Here is a 20,086-nt window from a genome sequence, read left to right as displayed (position 1 = left end):
ACATATTGGTGGTAACCAACAGCTATCTAGCTGGACTCAAGGCCCACTCAAAAGGAGGGAAATCAAGTATGATATTAGAACCCTACCCTATTTCCTGGGGCTAGAGGACCTTAGAAAAGAATCTACTACAGCCACTTTGCTAGGCCAGCATGATTCCTTCCTACATTCCAAGCAAGGTTGAAAAACCATTGCCTTAGAGTGCAAGCTACTGCTGCTATTTTGTTAAATGGGCAAGCTGCCTTCAAAACAGCTGTGTTTGTGTGCATAGGTTAGTGCTGCTGTCAGTTTTGGCTAGTGCTGCAGTAAATGTACAAGTTTATAACTGGCCAAAGAAATGAAAATAAGTATGAGATTAATGCTCATCTATAAATAGGACATCTATATCACCCCCTCTAAGGCTCAGGGAACACTATAATGAGTAGAAAGAATTAAGAGCTGGAGGAAGGGCATGGAGTTGTGTGGAAAATGACTCCCAGGTATAAGATCGCTGTTGCAGTCCTGGACATAAGCTATGATTACTTGCAGAAGGTTGGAGCCACCAGCATCCTGTTATGGAGGAGGAGAAGAACTCACAAGACCCTGCCTCTACCTGAGAATTTATAGCCAGTTAATGGTTGCTGGAGGAAGAATATACATCTTCTGTGATGTAGCCATTGGTAAGGTGTCCAAGCTCCCTAACAAAACTCACAGTCATTAAAAAAAATAAAATAGAAGGGAAACTATTTGAGAAGGTGACTATCAATTGGTATCAGAGAAACAAGGCAATGAAGGCTGAATGCAATTAAAACATATCATATACATGCATTATAATGTTCTCATGAAACTCATTATATTGTTATATTTTTAGTATCTACTAATAAAAGATACAAATTGACTTGAAATAGAACCAAATAATGGAAAATTATCCATGTTCCAGGGAAGGAAGACAATTTTGACAAGATGTCAGGTCTTTTTCCTAAATTGATCTATAGATCTATAGATTCAATCAATCAAAACAGCATGTTATTTTGTGGATATAAACATACCGATTCTGTAACTGTTAAAGAGATCAACACTACAGAAGAAAAATACTCCTGTTCTGCACACAATAGGAATAGCGTCTTAAGGACAAAACCACACCCATCAAAGGCTCCAACTTGTCAAAATACAAACTTATTTGAAAGGAGAGAGCGTAACTAAGAATGTAGTTAGGGAAAAGTGTTTGTTTCCCTATTCCTCTAAAGTAATTGCCTAGGAGAATGCTTTCCAAGGGTTAGGACACAGAGGCTGATAAGAGGTGTGGTCCATGAAGGGCAAGATACACCTGTATCTGGCAGCAGAACTTGACAGCACTACCCAAGCGGTACCAGTTGTAGACCTAAAAGGTAAAAAATTGAAGGGGTCATGGTGTCTAGATCCCTGATTCCAGAGAGTGTTGAAGCCAGGCAGGGTCAGAGTCCCTGCAAAGAAATCTTTTTTTTTTGGGGGGGGTGTCTTTGGGGGGGGTTGTTTGCTTTTTGAGAGAGGGTTTCTGTGTAGCTTTGGAGCCTATCCTGGAACTAGCTCTTGTAGACCATGCTGGTCTCTTCCTCCCCAACTGCTGGAACTAAAGGTGTGTGCTACCACTGCCCGGCTCTGCAAAGAGATTTTTTTTTTAGTAGATAGCATTAATTTTATTATCCATCATTATATTATACAAAAATCTACAAATAATAGATTTGTACAGGAGAAAAATATCCAAATGAAGAGTAAATGGAAGCGTTAACAGAAATAACTTAAACTTGCTTCTTTCCTCCCATATTAGGATGACAGCCATTTCAAAGCATGATTCTGACATCAAGGTAGCTTTTGTTCACTGGTCAAAGCTTGCCATTTAAATTAAAGCCCTCAGTCTCTGACAGTTCTACTGCTCTTGACAAAACTTCTGAGGTCCTCAAGAAAGGTGATAAATTCTTGGTGCTCTAGGACTATACTGAGCTCCACCAACTCATCTGTAAAAGTGTTGTCTGCCCCTAGGTCCATAAGGAAATCCATCAGGTGGTCACACAAGGCCCAGTCCAGGGAATCTGTGTTGATTCGGAATCACCAGTGCTGTGGGACAATGGTCTGTACCCTGTCAATTGTATTTTAAATAAACACTGATTGGCCAGTAGCCAAGCAGAAAGTAGAGACAGAACAAAGAGAACAGGAGAAATCTGGGAAAAGAAAAAAATCAGTTGTCACCCAGACACAGAGGAAGCAAGATATGACTGCCTCACCAAAAAGGGTATTAAGCCACTTGGCTGACACAGACAAGAATTACGAGATAATTTAAGTTATGAGAGTAATAAGAAGCCTGAGTTACTAGACCAAGCAGTTTATGATTAACATAACATAAAAGGGGAGATGTAGGGATAAGTCCCGCCCCTTAGGGGGCATTTCGCCTCGGGCTAATGTTTACCTATAAATCTGGAGAGTGTGCTCATAGCGCTTGCTTTCCTGGTCTCCGCAGGAACAGTGGTTCTGTAAGTCTATTTACCCATTAAAGCTGTATATATTTTTACAATCTGTCTGCATTCATTTACACCGTTACATTTTGGCGTCCAAAGTTGGGCTATTTTGCCAAGCTCAATCTTTCCCAGCCTTTGCAAGCAAGATTAGCTACCCGAGCTCAGGAAGCGCGATTGGACTCAAGCACATAGCCCGCTAGCTAACACAGCACGCTCCCGGGTTCCGTTTTTTTAGTTCGTGACTCGGGCCCCAGTGCCGAGTCCACGATACACTCGGTCTTCAGGCCCATAATATCCAGAGAGGCAGGCGGATCTCTGGGAGTTCCAGACCAGCCAGGCGGTGGTGGCTCACGCCTTTAATCCCAGCACTCAGGAGGCAGAGGCAGGCAGATCTCTGGGAGTTCGAGGCCAGCCAGGCGGTGGTGGCACACGCCTTTAATCCCAGCACTTGGGAGGCAGAGACAGGCAGATCTCTGTAAGTTCGGGGCCAGCCTGGTCTACAAGAGCTAGTTCCAGGACAGGCTCCAAAAACACAGAGACCACCACTGTCAGGAACCGGTCATTGCAGGTAAAAAAAATTTTCTTTTATAAATAAAATGTCTGAACATGTTACCATTCAAGAATTTAACAGTTTTTTTTTAATTGTACCATGTGGGAGATTTTACAAGAGGTGTCTATCACCCCGCATCTAAGGATCCTTCTGGGATTCGTAGGTTTCCTTGGCACTATATGGTTTGATAATAGAAATATGATAAAGTCTTTACGAGACGAATCCAGGATTCTTAAGGCAGAGGGTGAACGCTTAAAAACAATTGAGAATGACAACAATCTTCTCAAGAATCAGTTTGAAGTTCTCCAGGAAGAGAACAGATCTTTGTTTAACATGATTCGAGCAACTGAGCAATATTTAAAAAAAGGTACAGGCTGATGTTAAGGAGAAATTCATTACTATGGAAGAGGGAACAGCTGATTTGGATAGTAAGCTTCAGTCTCTTTCTGTAGGAACTGAAACATTAACTGAGAGAATCAAAACTGCTGAATGTGACAATCGGATTTTGTCTAAAGCTTATGACAGATTGGCAGAAAGATTGTCAATAAAAGAAGGCACGGTTTGTGCCATAAAAATTATGTCCAAAGATGACATGTTATCTCTAATGGACAAACTTCATACTTTAGAATCCTCAATGAAGGCTTTGAAACATAATTCTGGACAGGAGATTCAGACATTGCAGAAGGCAATGGTGAATAGAATTGAAAAGATTGAGGAATTTCTAAATTCTGATGAAGAGCCAAGGGTAGAAAGGCAAATTTTAACTACATCTGTGGGCAAATCTCTCTGGGACAATTTCCACAAAGCCCTACCTACAGCTCTACCTGCCTTTCCAGTAATAACAACAGAGAAGGTGATTGGTTCTAGAAACCCTAGGGTCATCAAGGAAGCTACATGGGAGCCTGTCCGTATGAATGATCTCAAAGAAATTAAACAGGCTGTCATGACTTTTGGGATGCACGCCTCTTTTGTTAAAGAGATGCTAAAATCTTGGGCCACGACAAGCAGAGCAACCCCCTCGGACTGGCTCCAGCTGAGGTCTGCGGTACTTGAGAGTGGACCGCAATTGAAATGGAAATGCTTATTCAGGCAAGAGGCAAGACTTTTAGAACAGCAGGAAAAAGCAAAGGGAATTGACATTTCCCTAGATAAAATTCTAGGTGAAGGGCTCTTTTCCAACCCTCAAGAACAAGCTAATCTGGATGAAAACACACTCTCCATGTGTACTACAGCAGCCTTAAGGGCTTGGGACAGGGTACAAGACCCAGGACAGAGAATGGAATCATTTGTCAGAGTTAAACAGGGTCAGAGAGAACCCTTTAGTCACTTTTTACAAAGACTAACTAAGGCTGTACAAATAGGGATATCTGACCCAGAAGCAAGACGTATAATGATTGAGTCTTTGGCTTATGAAAATGCAAATGTGGAATGCAAAAGGATTTTGGAGCATTTAAAGCTCAGATCAGCGCCCTTGGAAGAATGGGTCTTGCATACACTGAATGTTGATACATTTGATTATGGCACTGAAGAATGGGTAGAAGAAGCAATTTCCAATGGTAAAAGGAGACACCAGAATACCAAATGTTTTAATTGTGGCAAAATGGGTCATATGAAAAGGAATTGTAGACAACGGATTTTCAGAAATAATAATAATGGATCTTCTAGAAATAACAGAAATAGGACTCAGCCTTCACGTTTATGTAGAAGATGTGGAAAAGGCAGACATTAGATGAATGAATGCAGGTCTACAAGAGATAGACAAGGCAACCTGATACAGAGGGGAAACGTGAGAGGGGGGGCCTCACAGGCCCCCATGGCAAACATGGTTCAGTCATTTCCAGTTTCTGCAGAGAACGTACCTCGTCAGGACAATTAGGAAGCCCCAGGCCTACTGTTACAAGCAATAATGATCAGAAAGATGAGTTACGTGTGTTTTGGCAAACTTCTATAAATGATCAAAGACCTAAGCTGAGAGTGTATGTAAATGGCATTTTTATTACTGGCCTTCTGGACACAGGTGCTGATATAAGTATCATTACCCCAGAATCTTTTTTAATTAATGTTTTAATTAGATTACAGACCAGCAGGTCCTCATACAGCTTTTTATTTATTTATTTATTTATTTATTTATTTATTTATTAAGGATTTCTGCCTCCTCCCCGCCACCGCCTCCCATTTCCCTCCCCCTCCCCCAATCAAGTCCCCCTCCCTCATCTGCTCGAAGAGCAATCAGGGTTCCCTGACCTGTGGGAAGCCCAAAGACCGCCCACCTCTATCCAGGTCTAGTAAGGTGAGCATCCAAACTGCCTAGGCTTCCCCAAAGCCAGTACATGCAGTAGGATCAGAAACCCATTGTCATCGTTCTTGTGTTCTCAGTAGTCCTCATTGTGTGCTATGTTCAGCAAGTCCAGTTTTACCCCATGCTTTTTCAGACCCAGGCCAGCTGGCCTTGGTGAGTTCCCGATAGAACATCCCCATTGTCTCACTGTGTGGGTGCACCCCTCGCGGTCCTGAGTTCCTTGCTCGTGCTCCCTTTCCTTCTGCTCCTGATTTGGACCTTGAGATTTCTGTCCGGTGCTCCCATGTGGGTCTCTGTCTTTGTCTCCCTTCATCGCCTGATGAAGGTTAATATTCAGGAGGATGCCTATGTGTTTGTCTTTGGATTCACCTTCTTATTTAGCTTCTCTAGGAACATGAATTATAAGCTCAATGTCCTTTATTTATAGCTAGAAACCAAATATGAGTGAGTACATCCCATGTTCCTCTTTTTGGGTCTGGCTTACCTCACTCAGGATAGTGTTTTCTATTTCCATCCATTTGTATGCAAAATTCAAGAAGTCCTTGTTTTTTACTGCTGAGTAATACTCTAATATGTATATATTCCATACTTTCTTCATCCATTCTTCCATTGAAGGGCATCTAGGTTGTTTCCAGGTTCTGGCTATTACAAACAATGCTGCTATGAACATAGTTGAGCATATACTTATGCTGTATGATAGGGCCTCTCTTGGGTATATTCCCAAGAGTGGCATTGCCGGGTCCAGGGGTAGGTTGATCCCGAATTTCCTGAGAAACCGAAACACTGCTTTCCAGAGTGGTTGCACAAGTTTGCATTCCCACCAGCAATGGATGAGTGTACCCCTTTCTCTACAACCTCTCCAGCAAAGGCTATCATTGGTGTTTTTGATTTTAGCCATTCTGACAGGTATAAGATGGTATCTTAAAGTTGTCTTGATTTGCATTTCCCTGATCGCTAAGGAAGTTGAGCATGACCTTAAGTGTCTTTTGGCCATTTGAAGTTCTTCTGTTGAGCATTACCCCAGAATCTTGGCATCCGTAATGACCTCTTCAGAATGTAAATGTTCAGCTCCTGGGAATTGGAACCCTATCTCAAGTAAGGCAGAGCACGAGATGGGTTGAATGTATAGGGCCAGAGGGACAAATAGGAAAATTAAGGCCATATGTAGCCAATATTGCAATGAATTTATGGGGTCGTGACCTATTACAACAATGGAATATCCAAATTAACATTCCTGCTACTTCTAGAGCCTATATTTCTGAGAATAATATTAAAAGATATTACAAACGGAGAAAACCGGCCATTCGGGCTGTACAAGAACAAGCAATTGATGTCCCTTCAGAGATACCAACAGCCTTGCCTCTAAAATGGTTGACTGAGAAACCAATATGGACAAAGCAATAGCCTTTAGCTGAGGAAAAGTTACAGGCTTTAGAACAGCTGGTACAAGAACAATTAGATGCTGGACATATAGAAGAATCTACCAGCCCCTGGAATTCTCCTGTATTTGTGGTTAAAAAAAAAATAAGGTAAATGGAGAATGGTGACAGATCTCAGGGCCATCAACAAGGTTATTCAACCTATGGGCCCTCTGCAGTCTGGAATTCCTTTGCCCTCTTTATTACCAAAAGGATGGCCTCTCATAGTTATTGATTTAAAGGATTGTTTTTTCACTATACCTTTACAAAAAGAAGATAGGGAAAAATTTGCCTTCACAGTGCCTACTCATAACAATTCTCAACCTTCGAGGAGGTACCACTGGGCCGTCCTCCCCCAGAGCATGTTAAATAGCCCCTCCCTGTGCCAATATTATGTGAACCAACCATTGCAAATAATACGCGAGAAATTTCCCAAATCTATAGTATACCATTACATGGACGACATTTTGTTATCCGATTCAAACATGGATACCTTGAACAGACTGTTTGAAGAAATAAAGATACTTTTACCTAAATGGGGATTGCAAATTGCTCCTGAAAAGATTCAGAAGGGAGATTCTGTTAATTATTTAGGTTATAAAATAGGTTTGCAAAAAATTAAGACACAAAAGGCACAAATTAGGAGAGATCGCTTACGGACTCTTAATGACTTTCAAAGACTGTTAGGAGACATTTCCAGTCTATGACCAGCTATTGGGATAACACCTGATAATAATTCATTTGAACAAAACCTTGGATGGTGATAAAGATTTAAACAGTCCCAGAGAGTTAACAGCTGAAGCAGAAAAGGAACTGACAATGATTGAGGAAAAATTACAACAGGCACATGTGGACAGGGTGAATCCAGAGCCCGATTGTATTCTCATCATACTACTATCAAAAATTTCTCCTACAGGAATTTTAATGCAGAGAGATGATATTATCTTGGAATGGATCTTTTTACCACATAAACCAAGTAAGAAACTGAAAACTTTTGTGGAAAAAGTCTCTGAGTCAATTATAAAAGGCAAGCTGAGACTTCATCAACTAGCAGGCATAGACCCAGCAGAAATTATAGTGCCTTTCACTGCTGATGAACTAAAGAAATTATGGGAAGATAATGAACCATGGCTAAAAGCTTATGCTAATTTTTTGGGAGACTGAAGGCGTAAGTCACAAACAATGCCACACCAATTTGGGATTATGATTAATAGGGTGGTATTTATTTAAAGGGGAAAAAAGTTACAGATCACTGTCCCAGGCAACAGCCCTCTACTCAACCAGGAAAGGAGTCTAGTCGCAGGCGGAGCAGGAAGTGAAGAGAGAGAGGAGAGGGAAGTGGCCGCTTTTTTAAAGGGAGAGAGACCACACCCCAATGGGCTGGTATCTCAGCGGTGATAGGCTGGAGGAGTGGGAGGACCTCCCGCAACAGGAGACATTAATAACAACTATCCAAAAAGCAAGAGGCTTAACTTCATAAAGAGAACTTCTTGGATCCTTCCTAGAATCGTCCGTGATGCTCCAATAACTGGAGCCCGTACATTCTATGCTGATGCCAGTAAATCAGGGAAGGCAGGTTACAAATCAGAAGATTTGGATAAGGTGGAATAAAGTCCTTGTGATTCTGTCCAGAAGGCGGAATTATATGCCATTCTTATGGTGCTAAGGGATTTTAAAGAACCTATTAATATAGTTACTGATTCACAATATGCAGAAAGAGTTATTTTACATATTGAAACTGCTGAATTTATACCTGATGATACAGAACTAACCTCATTGTTTATCCAGGTTCAAGATTTGATCAGGAACAGGCTTTGCCCTATGTATATAACACACATGCGATCCTATACAGGTCTGCCAGGTCCTCTAGCACAAGGTAATGCAGAAATTGATCAATTATTGATTGGTAGTATGCTACAAGCCTCTGAATTTCATAAAAAACATCATGTTAATAGCAAAGGTTCTAAGAGTTTTCTATTATATGGCAACAAGCTAAGGAGATTGTAAAGAAATGCCCTACTTGCTCTTTCTATAACCAAACACCACTGCCTGCAGGGGCTAATATAAGGGCACCCAAAGGAATGAAATCTGGCAGATGAATGTGTTCCACTTTGCAGAATTTGGCAAATTAAAATATGTTCATCACACCATTGACACTTATTCAGGCTTTCAGTGGGCAACTGCTTTAAGTTCAGAAAAAGCTGATTCAGTAATCACTCATTTATTAGAAGTCATGGCTATCATGGGTATACCTACACAAATAAAGACGAATAACGGTCCTGCTTATGTCTCTAGGAAAATGAAACGGTTTTTTGATTATTACAATATCAAGCATGTTACAGGTATACCATACAATCCTACAGGTCAAGCAGTCATAGAAAGATCAAATCGAACTATAAAGGATATGTTGAACAAACAGAAAGGGGTGGAAAACACCCCCAGAAATAGGTTACATAATGCTTTGTTAACCTTGAATTTTCTCAACACTAATGAGAAGGGAACAACGGCTACAGAAAGAAATTGGATAATGGAAAAGTCTACTGAACTAAATCAACCAGTTTATTTCAAGGATGTGCTGACCTCATAATGGAAGCCAGGAGATGTGCTGCGTTGGGGAAGGGGTTTTGCTCTTATCTCCACAGGTGAGGAAAAATTGTGGATACCATCAAAATTAATAAAGGTTCGGTTTGAAGAAGAGAAGCCACTTGGAAAAGATAAATAACAATTCATTCACAAGGATGGCGAGCATACTGATGGTAAGAAATACAGATAGGTTGGGGGCAGGGTTCTTTTCTTATCTCCACAGGAAAATACTCATCTTCAAAGAAATTAAGGGACCATAAATATTTAATTACTGATGGATGGACACATTTTGTAAGTATTAATTTATATATATATATATATATCTTTTTAAACATTTCTTTATAAATATGTAGAGCTGGTTTTGAAGTTGGACTCTGGCTCAGTCCCTCTCCAATTGCAAGCCTGTTAGTAAGAGAAAAACCCAGAGTTTCTGGAGTTTCTGTCTCCTGTCAAGAGCCATGATATGGGACAGAAAGAAATATGAGTTTAGAAAACATCTTTGCTTTTCTTCATATCTATCATACTTTTCATTGAATATGTCTATCATGCCTTTCAGTGAATATATATATGTATGTCTATATATGTCTATATGATTAATGTTTAAGTTTTTCACAATGAACAATGAGTTTTTCCTGAAGTGACATTTGAAGTTTCCAGGAAGAAGATGGGGCCCCACAACAACAACTCTACCTGGTTGATACGACGTCATGATACTGATAGCACTACTACAAGACCTGCTTTGGGTACCAGCTGCACAAGACGATCCCAATTTGGTTAGCTGAAATGGTGCACATCTTGTACAACATTCTGGCCAGACCTGCACAAAATACTCAAAGACTATTTGCAATTTTAAAAGGCATTGATCTTGAAATTTAACCATCATTTTACTTTCACAGGATCCCCCAGAAAGAACGTCACCCCCATGACAGCTGGAAGTAATTCTAGAGGACAACATCCCCTCTCCCAGTAAAGTTTGCCCCTGGGTTTAGGGACATCATTTAGGGGTTGGGAGGTTGGGGGAGAAATTTTATAAGATCAGGGATCATTTTGAATAAAAAAAGATGGATGATGGGATAATAGATTTATAATTGTGAATTATTGTTTTTAGACAAATATATTGGTATCGATTCTTGTATATTGATACAAAGTTAAATTATATTGACTATTGTATGCATGCATGTTTCTACCTCTGTTTGAAACATTTTTTATGTATTGACATATATTGTATTGATATATATATTGTATATATTTACCATATTGCAGTGTACATTTCTACCTCTGATTAAGATACTTATATATTGTTTGTGTATTGATATATATTTACCATACTGCAATGTATATTTGTACAGTGTTTATATTTGGAGGTCATTGTCCTCATTTGTTACACAGTCGTCTATTGTCTTAGTCTTTAAGTTAGATAGATATTGAGAATTATATAGATTAATAGTCATCTAAGTTTGTCATTTATAATTAGACTAATCAGGTTCTTTAGATATATAGAGATTATACTCAGTATAGATAGATAATCTTCAACCTCTTCAAAGAGCTGTAGAAAATGGCCTTTAATCTAACTCAGAGTTTTGTGATAGTGAGACACAATTGCTCCTGGCAACACCACTCTATTCCCGAGACAATGTTGAGCACCAAAGACACTCCACCTGGAGCCTTTCTTTTTGGCAGAACTGGCCTTTGGGCAAAGAAATGCCCATACCTCAACCACTGACAGAGATACAGAGCATGCATCAATGGATAAAACAGGACTGTCATATCCTGCCAAGACAGGGTAAGATAGTTTTGAAAAGTTCCTTGCCTTTAATAATGGTATGTCAGTTATGTTAGGCCTTAGCCAAAGTTGGTTGACTCAACATTGCAAACAAGACTTTGGGTGATTGCCCAGGTAGTCAGTTGTCTCTGTCAATTGTTGCACATTTTGGATATATCTTGTTTGTTAAGTAATATTTATTCCCTTCTCAGATCTTTGAGAAAGTTGAAGATTATATAATTGTAGTTACTCTCTACATTATTTAGACTCCTTGAGATAGAATGTTTAGCAAAACTTTTGTTCTCAATATTGTTTGTTATATTTTTATTTGTTATTATTGTATATAGTTGTATTTGGTTTAGTTCTGTCTTATTTAGACAAAAAGGGGAGATGTAGAGATAAGTCCAGCCCCTTAGGGGGCGTGTTTGCATCGGCCTAATGTTTACCTATAAATCTGGCGAGCATGCTCGCAGCGCTTGCTTCTGCTTTCCTGGTCTCCGCGGGAACGGTGGTTCAGTAAGTCTATTTCCCCATTAAAGCTGTATATATTTTTACAATCTGTCTGCATTCATTTACGCCATTATACTTTGGGACTGAAAGACTGCAGGACTGGGTGAGACAGAAACCTCAGCCAACAAATGGTGCCCAATGTGTAGACAACTGCATTCACAGAAAACCTGAGAGAGCTTGGTAAGTAATTCTAGAGAAAGGAACAGATATAAGCAACGACTTACTAGGCCAATCAGTTTATGATTAACAGGGACAGAAACCTCAGCCAACACACCAGTAGCCTGAAAGCTAACTTCTTTAATAGAGAAAATATCACTCCCAGCCTCCTCTTCTTGTCTGATCTCATCCTCAGGTAGTGACAATCCAGTACAAAGGTCTTCTTGCCATCACTCTTTGTAACTTCCAACCACAAAATTGGGAGTGGATGTTAGTTCCAGCTCCTGTTCTTCAGCTTTCTGCCTTGTGATGGTTCCTCCTCACCATCAAATGTTGGAGGGATGCTGTTGTTAACGTTGAAGGTGATAGTGATCTTTTTTCTAGCAACTTTGCGTAATAATTTAGCCTCTGTCCCATTCACTTCCAGCTCCCAATCTCCAAACACTCTGGGGAAGGCACTTATGCTTCTGGATTTTCTTCTCTTCCTTAATTTCATCCATCAAGAATTCAACAAAGAGCTGGGCGGTGGTGGCACACGTCTTTAATCCCAGCACTCAGGAGGCAGAGGCAGACGGATCTCTGTGAGTTTGAGGCCAGGCTGGTCTTCAAGAGCTAGTTCCAGGACAGGCTCCAAAGCCACAGAGAAACCCTGTCTTGAATATTAAAAAAAAAAAAAAAGAATTCAACAAAGGCTTTGTCTCCCTCAGTGTGCTGAGCTCCACAGCCTAGCAGGGCACCAGGAGCTGCAGGAGGCCAGAGCGTGGTGCAACCCAAAAAGCCAGAGGCACAGTTGGGCACAGGCTGCAGTAGTTGCCGGAGTGGCAATGCTGGGCGTAGAAGCACCCAGGGCACAGGGCACGCCTGCAAAGAGATCTTAAGAAGACATTACAACCAGGCGGTGGTGGCGCACACCTTTAATCCCAGCACTCGGGAGGCAGAGGCAAGCAGAGCTCTGTGAGTTCGAGGCCAGCCAGGGCTAAAAGAGCTAGTTCTAGGACAGGATCCAAAGCTACAGAGAAACCCCGTCTTGGGGGGAAAAAGAAGAAGAAACCATTACATCATGCTCTAGGGAGAACCCTAAGTTGCAATGGAGACCCCAGGATCTCAATTTGATTAGAATAAAATCATCTGGGAGACACACCTCTGGCCATGCTTTTGGGGAATTATTTTGATTGGGTTAAATGAAGTGAGAAGACCTGACCATTGTGGGTGGCACCATTCCCTTGCTTAGGATCCTTGATTGTATAAGTAAAGGAAGGGAGCTGAGCAACAGCAAGCATTCTTCATGGTTTGTTTCTCAGTGTAGGTATTATGTGACCAAATGCTTCAAGCTCCTACTTACTTACTATGTTGCCTTCCCTACTGTGATTGACTGAAAGTCAATACAAACCCTTTTCCCCTTAAGGCACATCAATAGGTGAATAAACTAAAACATACCATAAACTTCATTAAAGTAGGAACATGTTTTATATTCTTCATAGTTATATTCAGCACCACATATTACTTAGCACATATATGTTACCTGAAGAAGGAAGGAAGGAAGGAAGGAAGGAAGGAAGGAAGGAGTAAACAAACTATCTAGCTGACACAGTAAATATTTTTACAGGCTATTCCTATTTCCCTAGGAATTACAGGCCATTTATCTGATGATAAATTGAAAAAAATAATATTTTTAATAGATGGAAAAACATGCATTATATTTGCTATAATAATATCTAATACTTATGAACTTATATTTTGCTAACTTCTATCAAAAAAATTACTCAACTGTTTTCTTGCAATATTCCATAATATCTTATAAGACCAATTATTTTAGACTATAGGTTTTTTTTGCTTAATGCATCAATCGTACCTTCTTTAAACTGTCTATTTCAGATTCTTGTTTTTCATTTAAGGTGGAAAGTCTTTTGTTTAACTGTATTGCTTCTTGTACTGTAACATAAAAGATATCAGAAACAGATTATATAAATAAAACAGTCCTAATGCAATGTATAATTCTAACTTAATTTAATTTCCATTAAACTGCCATTTGCTATTACTAGTATCAGGTAAGTTTAATTTACTAATAATAAGGAAGCCCACTAAATATTCCCTACTGAATATACAAACTTAGATAAAATATCAACCTACCATTTTGTTCTAACTTTACATGATTTTCTCTCACCAATCCAAACTGATTTGTTATTTTAACATAGTATTTTTCAATTTCATTCAGTTGTTTGTGATAATCTTCTTTAGCTAGATGGTGTAAATGGGCCTTTTGTTCCTATTTTCAAGAAAAATTTTGAAGTTATATATAAAATGAACATACACATAGATTTACAACAACTTCTGATAGTTGCCCACTGATTTTAATAAGCAAGTCATGTTACATGTATGTATAAAGATACAATGATGATACATAATTTTCAAAATCGAATGACAAGGAGTCAGACAGATAACTTAGTAGGCAAAAGCACTTGCCACAAAGCCCGATGAAGTGAGTCCAGGCCCTGGGAACCACATAGTGGGAAGAGAGAACCAGCCTCACAAGTTCTCCTCTGACCCAAGTGAGCGCATGCTCCACCACACCCCATCCTCACACACGAAGCAGGAATGTAATAAAAAATGGAATGATAGGGACCAAGAACAATACTTTGCAATGGCAGAAAGACAATATAACATCATAGAAAATATACTAAAATTGGAGACATAATTGGTAAAATTTGAATCCTACTGAGAAGGATTAATACTACAAATTAATACAAATTTATATCCACTTAGGTCACTACTATTATCAATTACTAAGCAACAGAAAATAATGAACCATATTTAAATACCATTAATTTCTCACAAGAGAATTACACTAATTCTTACCAGATATGCAAAAATATAACCCAGTTTAACTGGAATCTAATGGAACATTTTCAAGTCAAGGACATTTTCACTTTCAATCCATACTAATGTAGTCTTTAAGAGTACATTGTCTATTACATATTAATTTATGATTCCACAACAGTCTCCTTAGCCTTTTAGCTAAAAAGCAGTAAGTAGGCAGTCAAAATCTATAAAAGTTAATAAACTTGTTAGTGAAAAATACAAAAGTCTGGAGATTTCTTTCACAGGCACTCCTTATCCATAGAATTCCATGTATATTAAACTCTAATATACTTAGTCCAAAAATCCTTGGCCTGATGCCAAAGTAAAATCCAAGGAAAAGAAATTTCACTGATTTGCATGATAAAATTCTGCTTTTCAGACACTCCAGACTATTCACTGGTCATGATAAATGAATACTATTAAGACTTATAAATTCCATGGACACCTTTAGTTCTCTGGGCCATATATTGACATTTGAACCTGTGGGCACAAGGCATGCACACTGTGCACAGACACAAATATATACAGATCAACGATATAAACTGAGACATTTTATTCTGAAAGAAAACGTACTGTCACTCTGAATTTTATCAAAATTTTTAACACTGAAATTTTGAAATTTTGAAAGAAGACATCTTTCTTCTTTTCTTTCCTTAAAGGAAAATAATATACAAAGAGAAGCCAAACATGACTTAAAGGGCACTGGACAAGGTTTTACTACATTAAGCAGACAGTAGAGTACAGTCATAATGGTCATCTGTAACTTTAAGTACACTATTGGCTGCTTGGTTCACTATATACAATAGGATTTTCCTCAGTGATCAAGTTGTAGTAATGGCTAATTTGATGTTCCAAATTTACTTTTCAATGTATTTTGTTGCATTATTATTGGTAATGATCATGACTTTTCCAAGGTGAGATAGACAGAAAAGTATTTTGATCTGTGATGTGTTAGTTTCTGTAGGGGCATATCTCCACCTTTACAATCCACCTTTACAGGGAAGTCAGTTTCGTGAACTCCCTGTAGACTGGCATTTGTTAGGAGTTAAATGTTCACCTCTATGGAGTCATGGACATCTTTAAAATTTCTCAATACTATTTTTAAGTTATTCATTTTAGGATACTCTGCTGTTCTACAAGTTCTGTCTGGACAATATTAGAATGTCTATCCTGTTTCCTGACTATTTGCCATATTGCTAAATAGCATAGAAGATAATGTTCTACTTTCATAAAATAAGAATAACATTGAATAAAGAAAGTGTCATGAGAATTATATAAGAATCGGATAATAAATTAAAAATTATATGGCATATATACTGTTTAAAAATATGGTTTTTAACTTTTATATAAGAATATTGCCCATGAATGGGCAAAAATATCAATATATCAATATATAAGATAATTTTAAAGAAAACTGATATAATGCTTTCAATTGTCAGGAAAAAATATAATTTATCATTCATATACTAACAAAAAACTTGGAGATATTTCTGTGGGTTTTTTTTTAAAGATTATGAGTATCTGTTCAATGAAATTTTAAACTGGAAGAAAGTAAAATACATTTTACGTGGCCTTTGATCCTTCACTGTAGCCTTATCTCCCAGATCAAAGGGCACATTATTCAATTTCTCTATATTTTGTGTAAAACCACTGTAGCGTTGAGGATGACTTTCAGCACAAATGTCATGGTACTTACAGCTAAAGTGGAATATAGTTTTTCAGCTTCTTAATTAAAATCACAGTTTAAAATAGTCTGACAATATCATCTTTATTCTCTCCAGTTGAATAGCAACAGAATTTTCACATCTTCTATTCAATCAAGCCTAACAATCATCCTATTATTTTTAACACCTCAAATAATTTCAAGAAGCAAAATATTTAAAATGGTATTCAATGTTACAGCAACAGTCTCTATTTCTTATCTATGTGATAGCCAAAATATAGCCAAAAATTAATTTCACTTGCTTTACAGTTTATTCCAAAGAATGAGATTGTAATAGCATAAGCCCACCCAAGAAGCCTTCTGAAGATTTAAGTAGATATAGTGAGAATTCTGTTTAATTAAAACCACAAAAAAACCTCAATAACAACAGCAACAAAAATCTCTTCCTTAAATATGAGGGAGAGTATTAAAAAATAAGTATTTTATGAAATGTTATTCTGTAAAGTAAATATTAATTTTATATGCATAGAAATAAAAAGCAAATACCTGAACAATAACAAGTACCATACCATAAATTATCATGAATGTACAACAACAAAGGATGAACATTGCCACATATTTTATTTATTTGTAATATGTAAGCATTAAGAAATCTGGCCGGGCAGTGGTGGTGCACACCTTTAATCCCAACACTCTAGAGACAGAGGCAGGCAGATCTCTGTGAGTTTGAGGCCAGCCTGGTCTACAAGAACTAGTCCCAGGACAGGCACCACAGCTACACAGAGAAACCCTGTCTCAAAAAAAAATCTACAAATAAATTTGCAAAATTGATCTAAGTTATAATGACTTTGAAATTGTGGCAGGCAGGCCTTTAAACTGTAACAATACCCAGTATCAATTTTCTACAATTTTTTTTACTAAAAGTCAGTTATATTACAGTATTACTATGAATCTTGTGTTCTAATCCAAGTGGTAAAAATATATATTATGCAATTTTCTTACCATTTCACTCACTTTCTTCTGTAAAGAATATTGAGAAACCTTGAAAAGAGAAGGAAAATCTATTAGAATTCTTTACTTTAAATTCCTTCTGACATCAAAACTGCATGCTACCAAATGTGGCATTTATCTATTACAACTTTTAGTGATTTTTTTTCAAATTTTTATAGTAACTCTCTTCCTTACAACACTAGTATATTCAAGGCAGTACAGTGTCTTGTGCCTATAATTCCAGCACTTGGAAGGAAGGGGTTACATAGTTGAGATCCTGTCTTTAAAAACACATTTATTGCCTTTGTTCACAATATATTTACAGGAACACTATCACTACATCTGTTCCTAGGATACTGCTTGAATAAGACAGATCCCTGGCCATAAGAGTGTATTTTCTGGTCCAATAATAGTAGACAGACAGTGAGTGGTAGGAACTATACCATGTTAAAGAATGGTAACTTCAAGAAACTGCATCTGGTAGAGTTTGATACTTCACACTAGTGTTTGTTGAAGGACATATTAAAGAACAAATAAACATAGGAATAAAAATTATTTTAAGTAAAAAAAAATCTCACTACTGACTACTTTAGTGCTTCTGGCTTTAGTGAATTGAACTTTAAAGGAGAGCTAGAGGGATATGACCGCAAAAGATGTCCCAGTCTGTAGGACTCTTAGAATTTACAATGGCTATATAAAACATAGTAGCCCAATGTTTAACTTCACCAATTTACCCAATCCCTCTCATTTTTATAGGCTTACCTAGTTTTCAACTTTTTAACAATGTGAATTATTCTGAAATGTGCTTATATTTGAATTTTGTAGTTAGTCATTTCAGCAGAACAAATTTCAAAAAGTAGAATTTCTAAGGTTTGTTCTTTTAAAAAAAAAATTACAAAGTTACTTTTAATACTTTGGAATAGGAAGGAAGGAGTACAGCTCCTCACTCTCAGGAGTGGTCCAGAGAAAGAGAAGCTACCTGAGGGGAAGCAAGCTGCCGACTTGGGGCAAAAGGAATGCCATCAGTGCTGCCACCTGTGATCACTACAGAACAAAGCAGATGTATGGTGAGCCTGGTGCCAGGCACACAGGTGAAGGGCTCAGAACTGCTCGGGTCCCATGTCTTTCTCATTTGCTTCTGCTGCAAGATCTCCAAATCCCCGGGGCTAGTAGAGGATGGTCATTCTGATTCTCTGCTTTCAGACAGAGACAGAAGCCCTTCATCTCTGGGCCTTCCCTTAACAAAATGTCGCTCTGCTTTTTCATTTTTCTTGCAGGCCAGCTCACACTGGATACATTTTTGTTTTTGAAAATTGTCACTTAGTCCTCCAGAATAGCTGACCAGGCTAAACTCTAACCAGCCATGTATGAATTCTCATTTTCTTCAATAACTTTGATTTGTTAAACTTTAAGAAAAATAAAATAACTGTTTCACATTCACTATGAAACAAATGCCTTAGCTAGCTGCCATAACCTCAAAAGAATAGTTATGTGTATGTCACTTCTTCAGTAAATACTGAGTGCTTGGACCCTGTAAGCAAAGTCCATAAATACAGGTACTGGGGGTAACAACGGTGGACCCAGGAAATGCTTGCCCATTTTTATTCTGAGGAAGATAAGCCATAAGCAATGTACTTAAGTTAAACTACATGGTAAGAGTTAAAGAAAAACAATCAGGAAATGTAATTTCATTGCATGGTCGGTAAAGACCCTCCTGAGTCAGCAACTTGTGGTTAAAGTCTTAAGAAAGAAGGAAGAAAATTTCAACAAGTTCACAGCCACACAGTCAATAACCTTATTTTGTATTTTTGTTTCAATGAACTAGAATGCTCATGTGGAAAGAAGGAAGTAAATGGGAAAAATAAACAAAAATGACTTCAGAAATGGCAGAATGCAATCATTGTTAACCTTGTAATTTGTGGTAGGAGTTAGATTTTTGCAAATTCATTAGGGAGCTTCAAGCAAATGTGCTGACTGCTGTTATAAATAATTGCTCTGATTTAAGTTAGTTCAAGGAGACAAGGCTGGGAACACATTTTATTGAAACCAGTCAGTCATTTAAACAAATAGTGGAAACATACATTTATTTTGTATGACATTATGACATGATGCTGTCATCTGCAAAGTTACTGCTTGAGAACTGTGTAAATTATACTAAAACTGCATAATGTTTAAAACTCATTATATATGTATTAAACTATCAAGGAAGTAAAAATTTTTAAGTTATCATAAAAAGATAATATATATTTTAATCAAAAGTATACGTATCTGTTTCTGAATATAGTTGAAACCCAAACTAAGTATAAATATAATAAATACCATATAAATAAAATGTGGCAAATAAAAGATTGAAAATTACTCATGTATCTATAAAGTGGTCCACTTTCACCTGGATAATTAGCACATTTAAATCCTTAGCCCAGACTGGAATACCAGGATGCAACTGCCTAAACACAGTACCTATGAAAACATAAAACCAGTCTTCAACTCTTCTCACTGACAGATAGAACCTCATAAAACTAAAACGTTTCTCCACAGCAAAGGAAACAACTGAATTAAGAAACAACCTACGGAATGAGAGAAAAATCTTTGAGATTAATATCTAGTCTATAAAAAGAATTCAAAAAACTAAATAGCAAAAAATCAAATAACCCACTCAATAAATGTGCTAATAAAATTAACAAAAGTTATCAAAAGATGAAGTACAAATATTAAAAAATGTCCACTCTTGCTAGTTATCAGAAAACACAAATTAAGTGTATATCATCCCACCCAGTCAGAATGACAATCAATCAGAAAACAAGTAATTCCAAGCTTGGTGATGTACA

General features: G+C 37.8%; 1 protein-coding gene and 1 pseudogene across 1 annotated transcript in view; both read right to left on the bottom strand.

The window, feature by feature from the left end:
• Nucleotides 1-20,086, bottom strand: part of Ccdc73 (coiled-coil domain containing 73) — a 140,632-nt gene that overhangs the window by 77,092 nt on the left and 43,454 nt on the right. Inside the window, exons 6-8 of the mRNA XM_041679268.1 lie at nucleotides 17,271-17,309; nucleotides 13,877-14,012; nucleotides 13,599-13,678 (exon numbers count right to left, since the gene is read on the bottom strand). Of these exons, the coding sequence (XP_041535202.1) occupies nucleotides 13,599-13,678; nucleotides 13,877-14,012; nucleotides 17,271-17,309 (255 nt within the window). The remainder of the gene's footprint in view (nucleotides 1-13,598; nucleotides 13,679-13,876; nucleotides 14,013-17,270; nucleotides 17,310-20,086) is intronic.
• Nucleotides 1,253-13,225, bottom strand: LOC121465666 (annotated as a pseudogene).

Source organism: Microtus oregoni, unplaced genomic scaffold, assembly GCF_018167655.1.
Source record: "Microtus oregoni isolate MIOR12 unplaced genomic scaffold, Mior012 000031F_ref0000149, whole genome shotgun sequence".
Taxonomy (NCBI): domain Eukaryota; kingdom Metazoa; phylum Chordata; class Mammalia; order Rodentia; family Cricetidae; genus Microtus; species Microtus oregoni.
Note: the sequence above shows the minus strand (reverse complement) of the source record. Positions and strands in the feature narration are given on the sequence as shown.